This window comes from Pelodiscus sinensis, chromosome 15 (assembly GCF_049634645.1).
Source record: "Pelodiscus sinensis isolate JC-2024 chromosome 15, ASM4963464v1, whole genome shotgun sequence".
NCBI lineage: Eukaryota > Metazoa > Chordata > Testudines > Trionychidae > Pelodiscus > Pelodiscus sinensis.
Window position 1 is genome coordinate 38,716,318 of NC_134725.1, and position 22,137 is coordinate 38,738,454.

At 46.3% G+C, this 22,137-nt stretch overlaps 1 protein-coding gene across 5 annotated transcripts in view; it reads left to right on the plus strand.

Annotated features, from left to right (window-relative positions):
* MYO18B (myosin XVIIIB) overlaps positions 1–22,137 on the plus strand; it is a 243,277-nt gene that overhangs the window by 58,582 nt on the left and 162,558 nt on the right. For all 5 annotated transcript variants that reach the window (XM_075898877.1, XM_075898880.1, XM_075898881.1 and 2 more), the window contains 2 exons: positions 18,499–18,669; positions 20,513–20,603. In XM_075898877.1, coding sequence (XP_075754992.1) covers positions 18,499–18,669; positions 20,513–20,603 — 262 coding nt within the window. The remainder of the gene's footprint in view (positions 1–18,498; positions 18,670–20,512; positions 20,604–22,137) is intronic.

Genomic DNA, 22,137 nt, shown 5'->3' on the forward strand with positions numbered 1-22,137 from the left:
TCCAGTGCCATCCTACACATCAAGTGTAGCTTTGCACAGAAAAGTGATTAATGTTTCCACTTACTTACGGTCCAAGCCTACTTTCTGCAATTGGGGCCATTACTGTATGGTTTCATGAGAAAACATTGCTGCCAGCAGCCTTGTCAAACGCAGTGGGGCTGTGGAAGAATGTGCTGGTTTCCACTCTCTTGTGAATCACAGAGATGATTACCAGCAAAATTCTGCTCCCTGTTGGATTGCAGAACCGAAATGCTGAGTAAGTTAGAATTTAGGGTTCAGAATTATATCTGCATCCTAATAGCAGTTAGGGTCTCATGTCTGAACCAAACAATTTTTGTGCTGTTTCCATTGAGGATGGGGGAAGGGGTGGGGATACTGCAACTAGTTCCCCTGAATACATCTGTTGAAGATACAGTCCTAGATTATATATTGAAATCTAGGCTTTAGATTTATCTACCTGGCTATTCGCGTATTGCCTGACTGCATTACTGTAACATCTGAACATCTGTCTGGGGCAGATAGGATCAGAATTTCATCCTCCTTTTATTAATGGGAAATTGAGGCACAACACAATGATGTGACTTGCTCCTGGCCACGCAGGAGGCATGAAGCAGAATCCCTGTGCCTGGATCCACTGATGTGAAACAATCTATCAACTGCCGATAGGGAGAAGTGACTGGCAGTGAAAGTGAGCAATACAAACCACACCTGAATAGCTCTCTGCTGTTTACAGTGGAAAGTTTCCAGCTTTGCTCAGAGCCATTTAGATGAATAGGGTAATGGTGATGTCGCAGAATCAGGCAGGCAGTAATTACCCAATTTCCTGTGCCCGTTAGGAACGGCCTGGCTTGACTTACCCTCACCAGCTGTAAGAAAATCCTTAAGCCTAGCTGACAGCTACTGTTGTACAGCTGTGGAGCTGTTGTGACCTTTCCCTAATAGATGTGGAAATGACGCTTTTGTGTTTCCACTGAGGCTCCAAACCCACATTTACCTGAATTATCACTGGCTCCGCAGTGGCCTGCAGTGATAAAAGCAACATCAGATGTCGAGGTAGGAGACTGGTGGCTTGGAGGGCAAGAAATCCAGCATCTTTTGGTGCTATCTTTAGCATATTTCAACTAAAGTCCAACACGGCTGGCATCTGTGGCAAACTCCAGGTGAAGAGAAGAGCCCAGTGGGTGAGAACTAGGTTTGGCATGTAGAGTAACTTCACAGGGGCAATTCTCCCCCCTTCCGTTGGCATCGGAGAAATGATTAAGGCTAAAGTCCTGTTCTAAAAACATTTCAACCTGTTTGTTGGAAAGCCAGTGCCAGGCTCTTTCTCTGCTGGCTGAATTTGAGAAAAAGGGGGGAGCGGAGAGACATGAATAATCTTGAGCTTTCTCTGACTTCCAGAACTGCTTGCACACATGCCAGTGAGTCGAGAGGGGACCCCAAATTAGGGATGTGAATGGCAAGTCGAGTAGTTGACTGTCCGCTAAGCAAATGCTTATCGGATAATCAACATAGTGGTCGGCTAGTCATGTCATTCCCCCACCCCTTGCTGTCTCTATGAGAAAGAGGGAGCAGTGGGGAGGGAGGAGGAGAAAAGAGGGTGCTTCAAAGCAGTAGTGCTGCATGCTGTCCAGGGCCAGCTAGAGAGTTCCCATGCCGCACGCAGACTTTTAAAGCAGCAGCGCCACGTGCAGGCCGGGATCAGCTGCCATTAGCTCTGAAACACCATGTGGAGCCTGACACTGGGCTCCCCGCCGCATTTCAAAGCGGCAGCTCCGCACGGAGCCCGGGGTCAGCAGGGGATGCAAATTGCATCAACTATTCGATTAGTCAGTTAATCGAAATTTAATATCCCTACCCCAAATCAGAGCCGTTCCAGATTGGAGAAGGCAGATCATAGAATCACAGAGCTGGAAGAGACCTCAGGGGGTCATCAAGTCCAGCCCCCTGCCCAAGGCAGAACCAATCCCAACTAAATCATCCCAGCCAGGGCTTTGTCAAGCTGAAACTTAAAAACCTCTAGGGATGGAGATTCCACCACCTTCTTAAGTAACCCATTCCAGTGCTTCACCACCCTCCTAGGGAAATAGTTTTTCCTAATATCCAACCTAGACCTCCCCCAATGTAACAGACCATTGTTCCTTGTTCTGTCATCCGTCACAACTGAGAACAGCCTCTCTCCATCCTCTTCGGAACCTCCCTTCAGGAAGCTGAAGGCTGCTATCAAATCCCCCCTCTTCTCTGCAGACTAAACAAACCCAAATCCCTCAGTCTCTCCTCATAGGTCATGCGCTCAAACTCCCTTATCATTTTGGTTGCCCCCTGCTGGACCCTCTCCAATGCATTCAGATCCTTTCTATAGTGAGGGGCCCAGAACTGGACAGAATATTCCAGATGTGGCTTCACCAGAGCCAAATAAAGGGGAATAATCACATCTCTGGATCTGCTGGCAATGCTCCTCCTAATGCAACCTAATATGCCATTAGCCTTCTTAGATACAAGGGCACACTATTGACTCTAATCCAGTTTCTCATCCACTGGAATCCCCAGGTCCTTTTCTGCAGAACTGCTACTTAGCCATTCAGTCCCCAGCCTGTAACAATGCTTGGGATTCTTCTTGTCCTTCTCCTGCTTCAGACCCAGGTCCCCCTAGCTTCCCACCATCCCAGTGCACTGCCCCCAAGCCCCACTCCAATCAAATCTCCTCCTTCCTCCTCACAGAGCCAGGCACGGAGGAACAATCTGACTTTTAAAGTGTCTGCTCCTGCTGCCCAGCCCGGCTGTCTCGGCTCACATTGTAGAGAGAGGGAGGTATCACGTGGTCAGCTCCCAGTCGCTGCTGGTCACGTGGGCCAGAGCAATGTGCACTCTGCTTCCACCCCAGCCTGGTGCCCGGCAAGTGCCCCTCCTGCCCCCCTTCGCTACGCCTCTGCCACTCTCCTCACTCCCCTGTCCCCGCCAGATGTGGCAGGGGAAAATTGCACATGTCCGGTATTTCCTGTGTTTTTTTTAACCAGACGGAGCCCGGACTGTCCGGGTGAAAACCGGACACCTGGCAACCCTACTGAGGCTAAGCCTCATCCACACTCCAGGGATAGGGAGACCATAGCTTGCATGGCCTCTGGAGATGCGGGGGAGGACAGGCTGGGGTCAGACACTGTTTGCCCTCCCTGTGTACCTGGGGCTGGTGAAGTTCTGGGGCTATGCACTACCTGTCCTCCCTTCTCCTTGGGCTCAAGCCCCTACAGTGGGGGAAGTCTGGCTCCCATGGGGCCCCTGGTGGCGGGGTGGGGTTGGGGATTTGCTCCCTGCCCTAGGTTCAGTTACTATCCATGAGGCCAGATGTTTGATTCTGTGGATCTCTCTGTACACTCTAACATATTCCTCTCATCAACACCTGGGCTTTCCTCCTTGTGTTCTTTAAAGGCAGGGCTGGATTAAGACCTTTAGAGGCCCTAAGCACTGAAAACATTATGGTGCCCCCCCACATGTAATTCAAAATTAAAACAATACTATACCATAAAATCTCTCTCTTTTTTTGGTGCCTTTCTTTGCTGAGCCTTAAGCACGTGCTTAGTCTGCCTATTGGGTAATCCAGCCCTGTTTAAAGGGACAAGCGCATGCTGTGTCTCAGCTAAAGTTTGCAGAGAGATCATGGCTGTCTTTCATGCTGCATGCCCTGAAATAACAAATCCACACAAGCTTCATGGGGGAGGCCTTAAAAACCATCTGTGGATTTGTTGCAACGCTGCTAAGTGCAGCCCTGACAGGAGGGAGGCCCTCAGATTCATTAGCTTCCATTTGTTTGTTTCCACTGGAGCTGGGTTTACTTTGGCAGGGGTATATGTGCCGGGAGAGAGAATTTGACCACTGGCAGGATAAAAGCAGCAGAGGCGCCTGAGCTTGAGGCTGCGGTGGGGTGTCTAGGAATGTAGCTTGGTGAGGAGTGATGATAAACACCTGTTGTGTTGGGATTGCCACGCTAAGGCTGTGTCTACACTGTACCCCTTTTCCGGAAAAGGGATGCAGATGAGACAAGTCGGAATTGCAAATGAAGCGGGGGATTTAAATATCCCCCACTTCATTTGTATAAACATGGCTGCCACTTTTTTCCGGCTCGGGGCTTTGCCAGAGAAAAGCGCCAGTCTAGACGGGATCTTTCGGAAAATAAAGCCTTTTCCGAAAGGTCCCTTATTCCTGATTTTCAGAGGGGTGCAGTATAGACACAGCCTAAGAGTGCTGGAAACAGGGCGAGCAACAGTGTTTCGTCTCTGGAGTGCCAGTACCAAAGGATCAGTTACTAGATCACAAGTGACATGAATTTTATGTTCTCAACCCTTGTCGCTAGTGACTATTTATCCTTATCCCAACATCCCGGTGGTCTGCCCAGCCTGCCATCATTTTGGGGTTGCTGTGTGGAGCCGAGCTCTCCAACGAGCAGCATTGGGAAACTCTCTGGGTCTGAGGGTTTTCATGCCAAACCTGAATCTCCGTATGGAGTAATGGAAAGGTTTGCTGAGGTGTATGGACCCTGGCCTGGTTCTGAGTCAAACGTGCACTGCCTTTCCACCCTGTGGCAGAGGCTGGGTCATTTGTCTAAGATTTTGAGTGGGAACTATGCAAAAGTCCATGATTTGGGAGGTGTTTGTGCTTTGAGACATTTGAAACGTCAAGTCCATGTAAACAAAAGCTGAAATGCAAATGTGGTCAGAAGCCTTGGTTAGACAATTGCCACGGTTTGGACAAAGGCTTTTCTGTGAACCTCCCACCCTGCCTGCCCTTCCTGCCATGCAGAGAGTGGGCACTGGACACAGTGCCTCTGTTGGGAGCACACAGAGCATTGCTGTAGGGAACAGAAGGCAGAGGGTCTCTGGCATTCCTCTGCTGTGTTTACACAAAGGGTGGGTACTTGTTGTACCTGAACCTTGCCTATGGGGCATCTTAGCATTTCAGAGCCATGAGGACAAAAGCAGAGAAGGACAAGAGCAGCTGGAGAATCAACAGATCTGCTGGTTTGCTTCGTGCTTACTCTAGCCATGGCTACACTAGTATTTACTGGATGGATCCGCACAAGCTGGATGTATTCCATCCAGGGGGAAAATGTGTCACAGCTGCAATTCAGAGTGTGCAGGAAGGGACTGTGGCTGGGAAGCTCCCCCACCTGATCCAGGATGTGCTGCCACTGCTGGCATGTCTCTCGGGGAGCCTGGGACTGTGACACAAAGCAGCTCTGCCTGCTGAGAACTTACATAGGGGGTGGGGGCGGAGCTAACAATAGTCCCCTGCCCTTCCTCACGGTGAGTATGGAGCACTGTGTGGACCAGGCCGTGGCCACAGCCGGGCAGATGCAGCTCTGTGTCTGGCATCTCCACCTGTGCAGAGTGAAGCTACAGCAGCAGCCAGGTGCTGTTCCTTCCTGAAAGGGGCGGGGGGGGGGGGGGAGAGAGGAGAGTAAGTGGGTGGTTCCTTCGCCTTCCTACTAGCTGGGGCCTGAGTGGTGCTTTTCAGGAGCTGAGGCCCAGTAGGGCTGCACCCAGCTCCTGTAAGGCCCATAAGTCTGCTAGTGTCGCCCGACCTGAATATTTTTCCCCAAACCAAGGGCTGTCTGGCCACCTCGGCTTGGCCTGGCCTGAGGCACCCATTCTCATTTCCTGCATGCAGTGGTCCCCTCTCCTGGCCCTGGATTTCTCTGTCTCTGAAAGGCATTTTCTGCCTTTCATTTGAGCTTTCCCTTTAATCCTGTGGCTTGGCCAGGGCTATTGCCAAGATACTGGCATTGTGGAGGGGCCCAGCTCCAGAGGCTTGTTCCTATTGTCATTATTTCTCCTTCCTATGACTTTTTTTTAAATTGTTATCATGGCTCCTCAGCTGGGGCAAGCTGTCTCTTCTGGCCCTGAGAGTTGGCACTATCTGTTCCGCAGTCTGACATCTTCATTACAAACAGCCAGGGAAATGCAGCCAGGATGGCTCGTTTCTTTAATCACGCCACTTCTTAGCTCTTCCCATTGTCAGACATCCATGCTAATGGGTCGCACGTTGGCCAAGGGGTCAACAGAGAATAAACTGCAGAATTTAGTGGAAGACAAATAATTTAAACATTCAGGCAGGGATAATCCCTCCCTGCCCTGCCCCCTCCTCCTTCCCAAAGCTGTGGGGATCTGCATTAGTCCCATTATCAGTAATAAACACTTAAACATTGTCATAAAATAACTGGAGAAAGGTGGCCAACGTGATGAATTGGCATAGTGGCTGAAGTCTCCCTTCACAGAAACTGCAGAGTCCTCCCAAACAGATGAGAGGCGTGTACCACGAGAGAGACATGATGCTAATTAGCCGGGGTTTTGAAACATTAAGTAAGCATCCCTCTTAATGTCATGGAATGTTTAGAATGAAACGACCTTCTTGTCTGCCAGCCCTACTCCCACAGTGAGTACAGAGAGACAGGAAGGTAAAATAAACCCATCTCTCCACAGAAGCCAGTGTCTCTCTGCTCCATCCCTACATGCCTGAGATGGACATTGCTGAATGAACCATAAGCTACCAGCACCCATGCCCCAGACTGGGAGGGGAGTGGGTTCCAGGGTCACAGGCCCCAACCTGAGAATGCTGTGCCAGCACCTTCCCCTCTCCTGTGTGGAGGATGCCACATCTCAAGCACTTCCGTGGACCTTGGTTTCCTTCTGAGCAGACTGGGCAGGTCCTGGAGCGCTGGCTCCAGGTCCTATGTCGCCGTAGGTAGGAAATGCCACTTAAAGAGCAGCAGATGCAGCCCTCCATTTCTGGTGGGTCTTAAGGTGCAGCACAGAGATCCCAGCTTGAAGGGGCAAGGCTCCTGAATCAGCATGAAAAGGCTGCACTGTTTTTAACTGTTGCCGCTGAGTGAAGGGCTCTTGGTCACAGAAGCTGCCTGGCCACCCAGCAGCAGTGCAGGTCCCCCATGCTGCACACCTGTGCCACGAGGGGCTGTCACAACCCAAGCCAGGACACTGATTGATGTCCTGGTGACTGCTCTGGCTGCTTCTCCCTACTCACTGCTACCTGAGTCTCGTTTGGATGGCCCCCATCCACACCCCAAGCTCATCCCACATTCTGCTGCACCAGACAAGTCAAGACATGTCCCCTGGCTGCCCTTCCCCACATCCTCCTGTAGGACAAGTGGCAAAGCAGCCCCTCCGACACCTCTCAGCAATTGCCTCCTTACCCCTTTCAGCTCTCTCAGAACCAGAAGAGTTGTTGCCAGTCATGGGAGAGTGAAGGAGGCAGCTCATTCCATGCAGCTCATTCCACTCCCCCAATGTTACTTGCGTGTCCAGTTGCTGTTTTATGCAGCTGTCTTTGGCAGGGCATCTAAGTCCCAGCCCAGCACATGCAGCCGCTGTGAACAATTGCTGAGGAAACTGATTGACGCATGCAAGCGAGGACCCTATCTTCACTGTGTTTTCCACCCAGGTTGATGACCACTCCTCCCCCAAGCCTCTGCTACTCAGTTTATCACCTTTAATATCATCTGAGCTGGCCAGAGGTGCAGCTGGATGTGCAGGGGTGTCAGTCATGTTAAGCCAATTCAACAGGAACAGGCACTGTGTCTTCCCATAGAAGGGCCCGTAGGCCAGATAGGCACGGAGTTTAATCAAAAGCCTTTAGAGCCCAGTATGCTGTTTTATGCAGCCGCCTTTGGCAGGGCATCCAAGTCCCAGCTCAGCAATGCAGCCGCTGGCATCAAGGCTTCCTGGCACAGGGCTCTGGAGACAGCTGGGAAGCGGGGGAGTCACTGCTGGGAGTGTCATGCTACTTCTGCATAGTGTATGCACATGCTTTTGGCTGGCCTGGCAATGGATCAGCTCCGGGGACCCAAATACCCTCTATGAAGACTCTGCTTCCTCACTGTTCCTTTACAGCTATGTCTCTTGCCCTCACTTTCCCTTGTCCACAGAGTGAGACAAATCTCAAGCTGGTGTAAATCAGCACAGAATTCAGTGGGTCTGTGGTGAGTTACACCATCTGGAGATCTAGCTTTGTTAATGTCAGTGGAATTCTGGCTGATTTGCACCAGCTGGACATCTGGCCTCTTTGCACCCTAACCCTACAACATCACAGAACTATAGAATCATAGGACAGGAAGGGCCCCAGAGAAGTCATGGAATCCAGTCCCAGGCCTGCTGGCAAGACTAAGCAACAGCTAGGTGTTTATCTAACCAGCTCTTAAATATTTCCAGTGACCAGTGCTTAACTACCTTGACAGTTAGAAAGTTTTTTGTAACATCCAACCTAACCCATCCTTGCTACAATTCAAAACCATTGCTTCTTGTCTTAGTCTCAGAATTTAAGGAGAACAAATTTTCTCCTTCATCCACGTGTGTATTTTCATGTACTTTTGTGGATGGTGGGGGTGAAGTGGTAGATATGGTATAACTTGAGTTTAATAAAGCTTTTGATACTATCTCGCATGATCTTCTCATTAACAAACTATGGAAGTATATCCTTTAGGGTGGGTGCATAAATGCTTGGAAAGCAATCGTTATTAATGGTTCATAGTTAAGCTGGAAGGGCATATCCAGTGGGCTCCCACAGGAATCAGTTCTAGGTCTGGTTCTATTCAATGTCTTCATCAATGATTTGATAATGGCATAGACAATTTGCAGATGATACCAAGCTGGGAGGGGCCACAAGTGCTTTGGAGGATAGGGTCATAATTCAAAATGATCCAGACAAACTGTAGAAATGGTCTGAAATAAATAGGATGAAATTCAATAAGGACAATTGCAAAATACTCCAATTAGGAAGGAGCAATCAGTTGCATACTTACAAAATGGGAAATGACTGCCTAGAAGAAGTACTGTGGAAAGAGATCTAGGGGTCATAGTGTTTCGCAAACTAAATATAAGTCAACAGTGTAATACTGTTGCAAAAAAGCAAACATGATTCTGAGCTGCATGAACAGGAGTGTTGTGAGCAAGACATGAGAAATAATTCTTTTGCTCTACTCTGAGCTGATATGACCTCAGCTGAAGTATTGTGTCCCGCTCTGGGCACCACATTTCAAGAAAGCTGAGAAGAAATTGGAGAGGGTCCATAGATGAGCAACAAAAATAACGAAAGGTCGAGAAAATATGACCTGTGAAAGACGATTGAAAAAAATGGGTATGTTCAGTCAACAGAAGTGTGGTAGTACAGTACTCTGCCTGACCTTCCCTAGCTACAGGGAATTAAGGAAAGGTTATATACACAAAACAGATGTCTTACTGAGGAGCAGCTCCTTAGAGTTTTCCCTGCTTTCTTGGTTCTCCATGGGATTTCCCTCTCCCCCTCATTGTCTCTACTCTTAATGAGGCTACATCTCCTCTAATAGACTGGTAGCGAGGTGTTTGGTTCCACAAGCACATTCTAATTTCCTTTAATTGTTTCCCACGTGAACTGATTAGAGGGGAAATATTAGGTGTGCATGTTCGTGACTAACTCCTGATGTCTCAGGGCTCTTAATTAACGATTATTAAGTCAATATATTGGTGGTGGGGTGAACTATGGGGGTATGAGGCAGGTGGCTGGAAAGGCTAGTGTTTTCTCCAGTGAACAAAGTGCTGCAGCTCTGAGTAGTTCCTTCAGATGCAATTATCAACTTTTATTATAGAAACACCAACGACAACTTGAAATGCCCAATTGCTGCCCACCATCCCCCTCACTCTGTCCTAGCCAGGCTGCCTGTGGAATTAAGACGAACTCTGTGAATGCAGATGGTTCTGAATAGGCCTGACAATGAGAGCAGCAAAACAATTGGATTTAAGACTGCTGTTCTCATCTGTCAAGTGCCCCTGCCAAGTCTACACTACAGGGGAAGGTAGAATCAAGAAACATAACCACTTATGTTAATTACATATCTGGAGTCAACACACCTTGATTTGAGTTTCCCCACCATCCCCACAGAGGGAGGCTGATGGCAGCAAACGCTTTCATCGACTTCCCATACTCCTTGTGAGGAGCAGGCGTACTGGCTGCTGGTGGGGGCTGCTCTCTGAATTCGATTTAGCAGGTCTTAACTAGACCCACTACACTGAACTCCAGCAGATTGATTATGACAGTGCTGAACTTTCCCAGATGAAGAAAGAGCCTAAAGAATAGACATTGTATTTGAATTTTCAGTGCCGTTCCATGTGTTTTCACAGGCTGCTTGGCATAGGAATTCTGAGTAAGCAGCATAAAGTGTTAAATTGAGCTGAGCTGCTCTCTTGTTCGCGGACTGGTCACAGTTTGTTCCATTTTTGGTGAACTTATTGTCTTCATGAGTAACTCACCTGACTCCAGGGGCACCAGCGGGCAGGGTACTGCTGTCAGATGAGAATTAGAGGTGTCCTGATTCCAGAGAAGTGAAAGAAGGTGGCAGTAGGTAACACATCTTTGGGGTGGTACCACTCAGTTTAGGCTTTCCCCAGGAATTCGTGGAATGACTTTACCACAGTGCTCTACAGATACCACCCTATGAATGCTCCAGAAATCTGCCCAAATTAATACCATTGTTTTACTGTTCTACTATGTGCTGTTAATCTCCGCACTCGTTGCAATAGGGTTTTAGTGTTTAGGAAAGGTTTAAAGTGATGGAAATCTTATTAGTCAATTCTCACTTGCATAAAGCAGAAAAAAGAAGTGCCAGTGTAATCACCTCTGAATCATCTCATAACTTTGCCATATGACCTTCTATGCCAGTGGGTTGTACTGTTAATATGAGACCTATGGAATTCCATTCCAATGATGTAATAACTTTTTTCTGCCACTCTGGTTGGTGTACATGCTGTGTGTGTGTGTGCATGCATGTAAACAGGTCTCAGACTGACAGCATAGCTTCTTATTGCCACTCTTAAATATTAAAGAGGCTGAAATAATTACCTTTTGCGTGTTGAAGTTCAGATGTTCTACAATCGGTGGATTACATACCAAGGTGACTGCACATTGCTGTTTTTATTTATAATTTATGAAGTGGAAAAAGCCTGCTTAGTGCTACATGGAATAGACTGAAAATAGAAAAGAAAATTGCTTAACAAATCAACAGGCACAGCACATGGACAAAAGGACCAAATGGATCAAGATTTGTATGAGGATCTTTTCCGCGAATATTAATTTGCTTATTCAGGATATGTCAATCAATTAAGGTGCCATTTAAGCAATATTTTTTTCCATGTGAAAAGTAATAGCAGTATGAAGAGTGTCTCAGGAATGATTTACCACTTTTTCAGGTATGTTCTGAATGTGAGGCATGAAGCAGAGCGTGATTGGTGTATATTAATAATAGTTCCATTTCCTGACCTCAAACAATACATGCATTATAAAGCAACACCTTTTATTTCATTTTAATAAGGGTGAGTATTCGCCCTCTTAGTGTAGCTGCAAGACCTTACACAATGAAGTAGCAAAAACCAGATCTAGAAAGAAATACAATTATTTCTAAAATACCTCACATGAGGCAGCCATCTTGTTATGTCAAGATAAATATTACACCTATCTGTCCTGGGACCAATGCAACTGCAACAACACTGCCCGTACATTATTGTGCTTATCTGTCTGTTTTGCCCTTAGTTTGTAGCAGGGGGCACTAAGAGGAACTGCGCAGAGTTTGCAGGTTTCAGTTTGAAAGACAGATGTGTCAGAGCCTTGGCTTGTGAGGTAATGGCTTTGAGCAGTCCTCCCCCACCCCCAGTTGTTGGCTGTTCACGTCTGATTAACCCAGCAGTTCCAGGAAGCAAGTCTTATACCTTGCAGTGCTGTGATGCAAGGACATGTATGTTAGAAAGGATGAGTGAAAGAGGAATGGAAGAATGAGAAGAAGGATGTCTTGTGGCTAAGGGCTGGCTTCCACTGAGGAAGTCATTCTACAGCATGAATGGAGTCAGAGACGGCCCAAGCTACGGGCTGACTGGGCTACCGCCTGGGGCATCCCATTATAGGGGGCGCCGTGCAGGGCTGCCGGACTGGGCGGGGGCGGGGCTGAGGCCAGGGCCACATATGCGCCAGTGCCCCAGGGGTGGGGCTGTGCATGCGCCACACTTCTGGGGGCTGCGCCACGTGCCCGGGGTGCACGAATGGCTCGGGCCGGCCCTGAATGAAGTCTAGCTACTGCCCACATCCTGGGGTCCCTGAGCACCACCAGAGTGCTTGCCTTGATGTTTGGAGCTCTTCATCAGATCAAGAATAAGGGAGAAAGATACGTGCACAGAGAAGAGTAGAAGGATCCGTTAGATGGTGCTTTGCTATTTGTCCTGGACCCAGCACTTCTACTTAGTCTGAGTCATTCCTTCACTTTCCTTTTGCATTCACTTTCTGGCCACAGGCTATAGGAAAACGTAGTTGAACATATCCTTCATGGCAATGATAAGTCCCTGTGGGACATTGTCCGTCTCTTGCCTTTTCTGTCCATTCCACCGCAGCTTTGCTGTTTCCCTTCCAGCTTGGTGTCACAGCCACCTATTAATTTGTCAGTTCTGAAAGGAGGTATTCTTGTCTTATTGATTTTCATCATTAAGATGGAATCACTATTGTTGGATATAAATTACCATCATTGAAAACATGTCAGCTTTACTTGCTGCGGGAGATAACAGTGCTATGCCCTCTAGGGCTGTGGAGACTGCAATTACGCAGCCTGTATAAGACAATCCTGAATCTGAAGGGATTGATCATGAACTCATCAGTGTTCATAAACGCATTTGTTAGTCCAATATGCTGATGCTCTGCGACGGTGCAAGAAAATTATATTTTGGCCTTTACCAGCAGCAAGGACTGTATGGTTCCAATCACCGTTCCACCCCCTTGTCTTCACTAGCTCTGAATTTTCAGAAAATAATTTCCTTTGGGCTTGACATTTCCCTTTGCTTGCTCTCTGCCCGACGGCAGAGCCTCTTTGGAAGATTTGAGCCGACTGCCCACCTACTGCTGAGTTTCTGTTTACATGTGCGTAAAAGGTATGTTCAAGCAGCCGCAGGCAATAGACTAGATGATCCCAGGAAGCCCCCTTCTGCCCGAAGTGTTATGGTTCTATGTTCTGTTCTCCGATTCCTTGAAGTCAGTGGAACCATTCGTAATGCACCAAGGACACGCCTAAGTCTTTGCTAGTTTGAGGTTGTCAATGGTGTCTTCCTAGGCTTGAAATGTTAGTGGGTTTAAATTACTGAAAGTGTGAACCCTCTGAAAAAGCCATTAGGAGCATGAACTGCCAGACACATCACTTACATCTAGAAGCATGTAATCACAACGCGCAAGTAACGAAGAACTTAATCCTGCGGTGCTTACTCAAACCAAGCTTCCATGAATGCCAGTGGAAATTTTCAAATAATTAAGGAAAAATGCTATTCTCTTGTTTTATAGGTTGATTGTTATCATTGTCTGTGGTAAAATAAATGAAGGATATTGGGCTCTAAATATAGACTGTATTCTGTATGTAATCATCCTGTAAGCCAGGCATGTCCAAAGTCCGGCCCGCGGGCCAATTGCGGCCCGTGTTCTGGTTTAATACGGCCCTACAGGTAATTTGGCAATATCTATCTTTTATGGCCCCCAACGAATCCATATGTATTGAGATGAATACATTGTAAAATCTCAGTTAATGTCAGTTGGTCTAAATCAGTTATAAATATATTTGGACACAACATGTATACTTGGTGTTATGTTCCTGTTCATATTTTTTTAACTTAAAAGTTGACAGACAACCTTTATTGCCAATAATATGTAATGTACTTTACAATGTTCCTGACATATATTTCAGCTTCCTGGATTTTTTTTTCATCTGGCCTTCAGATATGAAAGGCAGAGTGATTTAACACCTGTTTAGATTTGTCATCCATGTGATGAAATGAAAAGTATGCCATTTGCAATAAACTTTGCATAAAATAGTTAATTTGCATTTAATTTTAATGGTTCAAAGAATGTCAGGCAAAATGGTCGGCCCTCACGCATGTTCACTTCATCAAATCTGGCCCTCTTTGAAAAAAGTTTGGACACCCCTGCTGTAAGCTCTTTGAGGCAGGGACCACCTCTTGACCAAAGAAAGACAAGATGGGCAAATCCAAGGCAAGTCAGCTAAATGGAGGTGTGGAGATAATTACGGAGAGAGGAGGTGGGGTTGTTTGCAAGGATGGCTATGAAGAGGACTTTATAAGAGATAACTAACTTCTCAGTTGGCACACAGACCCACTAACAGCAATGGGAGTGCAATCCCAGACCCCTGAACCACTGTGAGCATCAGGGCATTCGAAGGAGACTCAAATGGATTGGCTTTAAAAGGATAAACTAAAGCTGAGAGATACCTCAGTAAGACAGCTAATGTTAGAAACAGAGAACACTTTGGTGACTGGCTTAATGAACACACAAAATCTGCAGGAATTCGTGGCTATTAAACTAGTTGTGAATTTTAAAAAAGCAAGTTCTAATTTTTGTGTAGTTTATAGATTTTATTTTATTTTATTTTATTTTTAGCAGCACTGGCCCCCAAGTTCATCTGCAGATCAGTGGCGATAGGGTTTGCCTCTGTCTCTCCAGACAGGGCCTAGCACTAGTATTCTAGAACAATGTTTCTCAACCTTTTTTTTTTTTTTTTACTATAAATTACCCTTTAAAAAAAAAAAAATTATAAGTGCCCCTAATAGCTACAGTTTTCAGACACACCTTTTTTTTTCTACCATTGCAACACATTTGTTTAAACAACTTAATCGTAGCTGGATGAAATTTTGTACAAATAGTAAAAATAAAAAGTACAAAAATAATAAAGCGCTGTAAAAGTTAAAACAAAAATTCAGTTTTCTCCAAATTTCAATTGTGTTGATGTACCCCCCAGACTTCTCTTGAGTATCCCTGAGGATACTTGTACTACTGGTAGAGAAACACTGTTCTAGATCCCTTCCAGGGTACTCAGCAGAAAGCTTTCTGAGTGACGTTAGTTCCTGGGCAGAGGAGACAAACACACGGCCTGTGCACCTATTAAATCCCACTTAAGACCTCAAAATAGAGCTAGCAACAGGACAGAAGTAATGCAAAGTCCTAGTGCTGGCTTATCTCCCCTGAATGCGGAAATGTCAGGGTTCATATGGCATAGCAGTGATGGCAAGTAATGCAAGCATCTACCAGCACTGAGGTGAACTCGCACAGAGCTAGTGTTCGTGGAAAACGTGCCCTCTCTGAGGTTATTGACGACCAGTGCCCAGGCTCTCCAGGCAGCTGAGTTTTATTTTTGTTTGTGAGTACCTGTACTTAGCACTTCAAAAATAGTCCAAGTCTGGGTCAGATTTCCTCCTGTCCTGGCTGCTTGTCTCTCCAAGACCTTTTCAGACTGGGAGGCCTCTATTGCTGAAACAGTTTTAAAAAAAGGCTGGATGGAGACTGGGGAATGAAATATTAACCCTTGGACTTAAAAATCATGCAAAATAGATGAAAAAGATGCTTTAAAATGTCCCAGCTGTGATTTTTGTCCGATTTGCTGGTCTGCATCTGATGGGCACAGTTTAAATAGGGGAAGGTCGTCTCTTCCCAGCCAATATCCTACAACTATTGTTCAGTTTTCTTTTGAATTATCACACTGACCACTGTTATTTTTGCAACAGCAGTCCTACTCCACGTCTTTCTTCTTTAAACTTGCCTTGTAATTGGATCTGGTTGAGTTGCAATATGGAAGGAATTTTAACTGCTTTCATTAGAAGGATCTGATTTGACAAGAAAGACCCTCCGGATATTTTACTGGGACTCTGACGAGCAGGTAGACGTGCATAGACAAACCCCACTGAGTCAGAACACAGTTTTCCCAGTTTTCCCAGACGACACAGTTGAGGTTGCACTCAGAGCAGGAAACATGTTTTGCTTATTATCAATTGTGAGGGCTCTTTTCCCCAGGAAATGCTAGCGCTGTGCTTTGGAGGTGATGCATAGGGGCCTTCTTGGGCTCTGTTTTGGTTTGTCTTGCAAGAGATACTAATTCTGTCTACGGAAGCCAGGATCCTAGGGAGAGATTGTTTCACAGAGACTCTAGAATATGCTCTGCTGAGGGCCACTTCAGAGGAGTCCAATCACTACCCGGGCATCCAATCATAAAGCCATGATAGCTTGGTCCTCTTTGCCCCTCCCCATCATTGGGTCCTGCTCAATCCTGGCTGAAAAAACAGATACAACAATTGTTGAAGACTGGCCCAGGTCCCCCCTGACATAATTCTATTGGTCTCTCTTTGGGTTTGCCGCAGAGAGGCATTTGGCACAGCAGATTGGCGTATAAGGTAAATGCACAGCTGTTGGACTTGCTCAACTGCTTGTCATAGGTTCTATGCAGCTACTTCTTGGGTAGCTCCAATATCACAGGGAAGGGACTGGTGGAGTGAGGCCTGAGACTAACCCCAGCTATCTATGACATTCCACACAGGACAACAGGTGGGATAGTGACAGACAGCAAGCTAGGCTACCGCTAGCATGCGACTGTTTCTTCTCTAACTGCGCCCAGTGCCGGGTCCCTCTCTCATCTCCGTGGCACAGTTGAGTGCTCCCAGACCTCAGTATCTTGAGTACTGACATAAATAAAAATAACAAGCATCCTGCTTTTCTTTAGCATTCCTCTCTTCTGTACTAAGTGGAGAAAGGCTCAGGGACACTTTACTCCTCTCTGCTTCCCTTTCCTCCCACTTTCCCAAGTCCTTTCAGTCTCCACATTTGGCCCCTCTGTGGAGACCTACTTAATCCTTTTAAAGCAAAAATGCACCAGTGGTGGTTCTGCCCAGCTAGAACGGTGCTACTGTCTGCAGGTGTCACACATGTTCTTCTGCTGGCACTGGGCATCAGATCAGAGTGCTTTCTCAACGAGATGTGAGTCTGGAGCTGCAATGGGCAACTAAGACTAGTGAAAGCGACAAGGAGTCCAGTAGCACCTTATAGACTAACAGATGTATTGGAGCATAAGCTTTCCTGGGCAAAGACCCACTTCGTCAGTTGCATGTAGTGGAAATTTCCAGAGGCAGGTATGCTCCAATAAATCTGTTAGTCTCTAAGGTGCCACAGGACTTCTTGTCGCTTTTGCAGATCCAGACTAACACGGCTACCCCTCTGATACTTAAGACAAGTGAGTCTTAAACCTCTTTCATCTCAGTGAGTGCATGACCAATGGTGGGCAATCTGTGGCCCACTGGGGTTACACCTGTGGTCTGCACCCCCATCTCTGTTCCCTTCCCTACATCCCTCTCATGCCCTGGGGCCCTTCACTTCCTCTCCTTCTTCTTCCTCCCAGGAAGCACCAGGAATCTGCTGATTTGTGCTCCGTCCCTGGTCTTCCCCCTCCCTCCCAGAGCTGGAATGCTGTGAATCAGCTGTTCGTGGTATTCCAGCTCTGGGAGGGAGGAAGGGGAGTAAAAGGGAGGAATAGAAAGTGAGTGGCTCCAGTGCCCCAGTGTACGAGAAGCACATGGGGGTGGGGGACAGACAGAGGCTGCAGATGGAACCCCAGTGAGCTGCATGTGGTCCACAGATTGCAAGTTGCTTCCGAGTGGTCTAGAGGGAGAATTTGAAGGTGGTACTTCTTTCCACCCTTTAAAATATGAGTGAGTTTGCTCCAGCTCCAACTATAAATACGGGTTGTAAGATAGAAAGCACAGCGCAGAGGTGAAATTAAATCTAATTATAGCAATCAGTTTTATTCTACTCTGTATTCTTTATGAATGGGTTCCATCAGGTTGTAACTAATTAGCTCTGCCACACTACACCTAAGCAGTGATTTATTTTAAAGTACTTTCTATCCAAAAAGCCTTTCCAGATCACATGCCTTCGCGTTTGCAGATTTTTCCCTGTCTTTGTTTAGTGTGCTAATGTTATTGCCTACAACCATCTGCCCCAATTATTTTTTGTTACTTGGTCACTGCTAAAACCTTTACCATCGTTGCTTGTGAGTAATTAATGTTACCATAGTATTGATAGTGTTCTCTCCACTGGGCACAGGGAATAACAAGATAATAGTAATTAGGCAACAGGTAAAATTATTAATGACAACCACTGTTTCAAGATGAAAACAAGAGCATTTATTTATAGCCTTTACGAGGGCATTTATCATCATAATGTATCTCAAACCAGGAATGTGAGATGGGTAAGCTCTCATTCCATGCTCATAAAACATTCCGACTGGAGGGGTGGGAGGTGTTTTGATTTTTTTTGCCTGTTTCCATCTTTCCAGCACCTTCCCTTAACATGTGACCTTATCCAGCTCATTCTGAGGTCAGTGAAGGCAGTGGGGGAATTGAAAGTTGCATGTGTGCTGGGAAGGGTGAAATCAAATATTTGTTTCCAGGGCGAGGGAGGGGGACAGGGAGAGTAAAAAGGTCTCACCTGGAGGATGAATCATGAATCAGGATGTTCTTCCATCCCTTCCCATAGTAAACAACATGTTTGCTTTCTGTTTCTGTGGTTGGACATGGGGTTTGGCACGGAAGGCAGTCTGATGCAGCTAGTCATGGTCTTCTGGCTTGTTTTGTCTGACTGGTTTCTTTTCTCCTCTCTTGTCAGTTGGCAGGAAGCAGTTCATGAAATTTGAGTGGGCTAACAAAGCTGCAGAGGTGCTCGGCTGTGATTATGAGGAGCTCACAACCTCCGTCTTCAAGCACCATCTGAAACAGATAATAGAACAGGTCACATCTGGAACAAGTCGGCCGAGCAAAGACCAGGAACAAAACGCTGGTATCAGATTTTTTCCCACCCTTTCATTTAAGCATAATTGACATGGAAATATTGGCCTGGGTATTGTTCTTGACTTGGAATAGTTAATGTGTGCAGCACTTTTGAGAGACGTGCTTCACCCATCTCTCACCCATGCTGTGACCCTTTAAACATAGTTATATTAAAGAATTTTTAAAGATAATGAAAGTAGCTGCCTGCAGTTTATAATACTGATCATCCCTGTCACTTCTTCAGAGCATCTTAAGTTAACGAATCCTGACAGTCCCACTGAAAGGAAAATCAAGTGACATGGTCTAAACAACAACCTATTTGCTAAGCAAAGACACGTTTGTCAGAGTCTCTGTTCCTTGGGACACCCTTCTTCATGGTGCAAGTGAGATCTGGCTGAGATCTCTCCTGCTGTAAATTAGGGGTGCTAGATGATATTAATTCCTCCACCTGAATTATCAGCTGTGTGGAACTTCTCCAATGTCATTAGAATCCCTTTGGGTTGGCTGTGTCCTTGCCATCTTTGTGATCAGCCTTTCAGGTGCACTTTTTGCTGTATGCCACATCACTGCCTGAACATAGCCTGCAAATGAGCCCCTGGAAGAGGCAGAGACACGCCAAAACAGGCTAATGCTTTCCCTGAGACCAGCAAGCTGCCACAGCTTTCTCCTTCCCTTTGTAACTCACAGGGCAATTCATGTATTTTTGTAACAATTTTGCTCTGTGCTGAGGCCAACACGAGAAGTCTCCAGTGTACCCTTGCCAAATGTTTCCTGCAAGGAAACTGAAAAGCAACAGAGGCCGGAGTGGCCCATTAGTCTTAACAAACAGTTATTTGAATTGTAAATGCCAGGTGTTTTTCAGTAGCAAGTTGAAATCATTAGGCTGGGAAGGCTAGAATGTTTTGTTTCCTGCTGACATCTGGGTACTGAGTGTAATCCGATTCCAGCATCTTTCTGATTTCAATCCATGGGTTTTATTTTGCTCCCTTCTTCTGGTGATATTTTCCCTTTGAAAGTTGTTTTTCCCCTTTGTGTGTCTGCAGCCAGTGCTGATGGTTCTCGTACTCTGACATCTGCCATGGAAAAGAGAGTCATATCTGAGAAAGGTGCTAGGCGGTTGTTTGTCTCCTAGCAACCAGCTCAGGTTCCAGGGTTAAAGGAAGAATGTAAAATGTTTTATGTTTTAAGAGCTATCAGAAAAAAGTCAGCATGTAAAGATAGCCCCTTTTCACCATGCTCCTGCATGAAGCAGCACTGCAGATTTGTTGTAATTGCTGGTGTCTTTCTGGAGAAAAATTGGATAATGTGCTGTATTGAATTTACAGGACTAACTCAGTGAAAAATACAAAGTATAAATATATGCTCTGGTGGTGGCTTTAATGAACCACTGCACAACTGGAATTAATGCAGTTAATTCAGGAAGGCATGTTTAGAGTGTGTGTGTGTTTCTCTCTCTCTTTCTTTGATTTCATGTGGATTAAGAACCAGCCTGAACTTGTATGAATATTTGGTCTTTACTGACCAAAGTGTAGTCCGTTGACTCCAGTAGGATATACTGGTGTGAGTAAGAGTTTGCAAAAAAGCCCCTATATTATCAAGTCTTTGCTAAAAAATATAAATCAGATAATGGACATTGGAGCAGTTTCAGGGAAACTCATGTGAATATTTATTCCTCATGTAAATGGATTCACATAGTGTCTTGGATGTGGGAATGAGGGTTGGTGCAAGTCATACTCTACAGGGAGCAGGTAACGTAGTTATTACCAATTCTGTCTACGAAAGATAAAAAAGGATTGAAAAATAAATCATGCAGCGTGTTTGCTGCTGTCCTGTTTTCCTTTTGTATCCTCTAGGGGCCAAGATGACTGGCGTGGAATGTGTGGAAGGAATGGCTTCTGGTCTCTATGAAGAACTGTTTGCTGCTCTTGTGTCTCTGATCAACAGGTATTGAATGTTCGTAGGCCAGGCAATTAAGAGAACAAACAAACACATCTCCCCTGGGCTAGAATGTATATATGCACAAGAATAATTCATGTCCATTATGTTTGTCTTGTATCTCCCCCCATCTCTGACACTAATAAAGAGAAATCTTTGCTGAATGCACTCAGAAGAGATGCACGTGGCCTGTAGCCCCTGGTTGCTGCAGAAAGGATACCTGAAGAATATCTCAGTAAAAGAAGGAAGTAGTCAGAAAGTCTAAGAATGAATGTGTGAAAGGACCCTACCGTGTGGTCAATAGATTGTTCAGTACATCACCAGCCTGGTGCGTTTAGCTGGCTGGTGACAGAGAAGCAGGTGGAAAGTCTCCTGGTATGCCGTGTAGCAGCTTCTTGCTCAAGGCAGGTTTTGATTCCTTTGCATGCAGGATGTTCTATAGCTGGGGTTGGAGTGATAGAAGATAGTGCCTGGGCATCATGGCTTTACTTAGTGGCAATTACAGCCCCATGCTCCAGCCACATGACAGGACAAACATTCAGTTGCCACTCAGCCAGCCAGCAATACATAGCTCCTTCCCATCCTGCCATCAGCCAGGATGACTGTCAAACAGATTGCTCCTGCAGCCAGGCTCTGCGAAAAGGTGGGGGACAAATTCCTGCGGCCTGGAGCCTTGACAAAGTTGGCCACGCAGGCTGTCCTTTCTCTTTGCCACATGAGGGATGCAGCTGCAGTGCTTGTTCAGATCGCAGCTTTGGCCAGGATCTCCTCCAAAGGGAAAGATGCCAACCCCCTGACCAGATGCACCTGGTCAACTGACTGGATTATTGCCAGGAGCTGATCCTCCAGCAACAGCTGGGCGTCTAAATTCTTTCCTGAATTGTGAACCCTGGTAACTAAAGATGGACACACTTCTTCATGGAAAGAGATCTGCCATCTCCTCCTAGGAGCAAAAGTCCTACTACAAGTCATTGGAACTCTTTCCCCTGAGTGCTTTCAGAAATCCCAATCTTAGTCCTGAATTTTCAGAAGGGCTCAGCACCAGCAACTGGGATTTAGTGTGTAGGAAACTCCAGCCAAAAGAGTCACCCTGGGCAGTACTGAGAACTGAGTGTTTTGGCAGATCTGCTGTCCATGGTGAATACAGAGCCCTTAAAACTCCAGCACGGAGCTCTATTGCAACTCCATCCCTTAGTGTGTAGGAAGCTGCAAGGCCAGGCAGTGAGTAGAAGGGATGTTTCGATAGGCTAGGGAGCTCCCCAAACATTCAGAGATTTCTCTGATTCATATTTGGACGTTTTGGGTTTTCTAAGTTCTTTCTTCTGCTCCCCAGGCTGTGAGTGGTATGGATCAGCCTAACACTCACTTCCAATTACTTGCGAAAACAAGGGTGCCACAGGTTGTTTTCGCAGATACAGATGAACATAGCTCCCCTCTGAGACTTTTACTTGTATTTTTCATTGTGCATTGTGGTGGTTGGTGGGAGTCTAGGGCATGGACCCCAGGAACCTGTTTTGTTAGCTGCTGTGCTACTTCTGTGCAA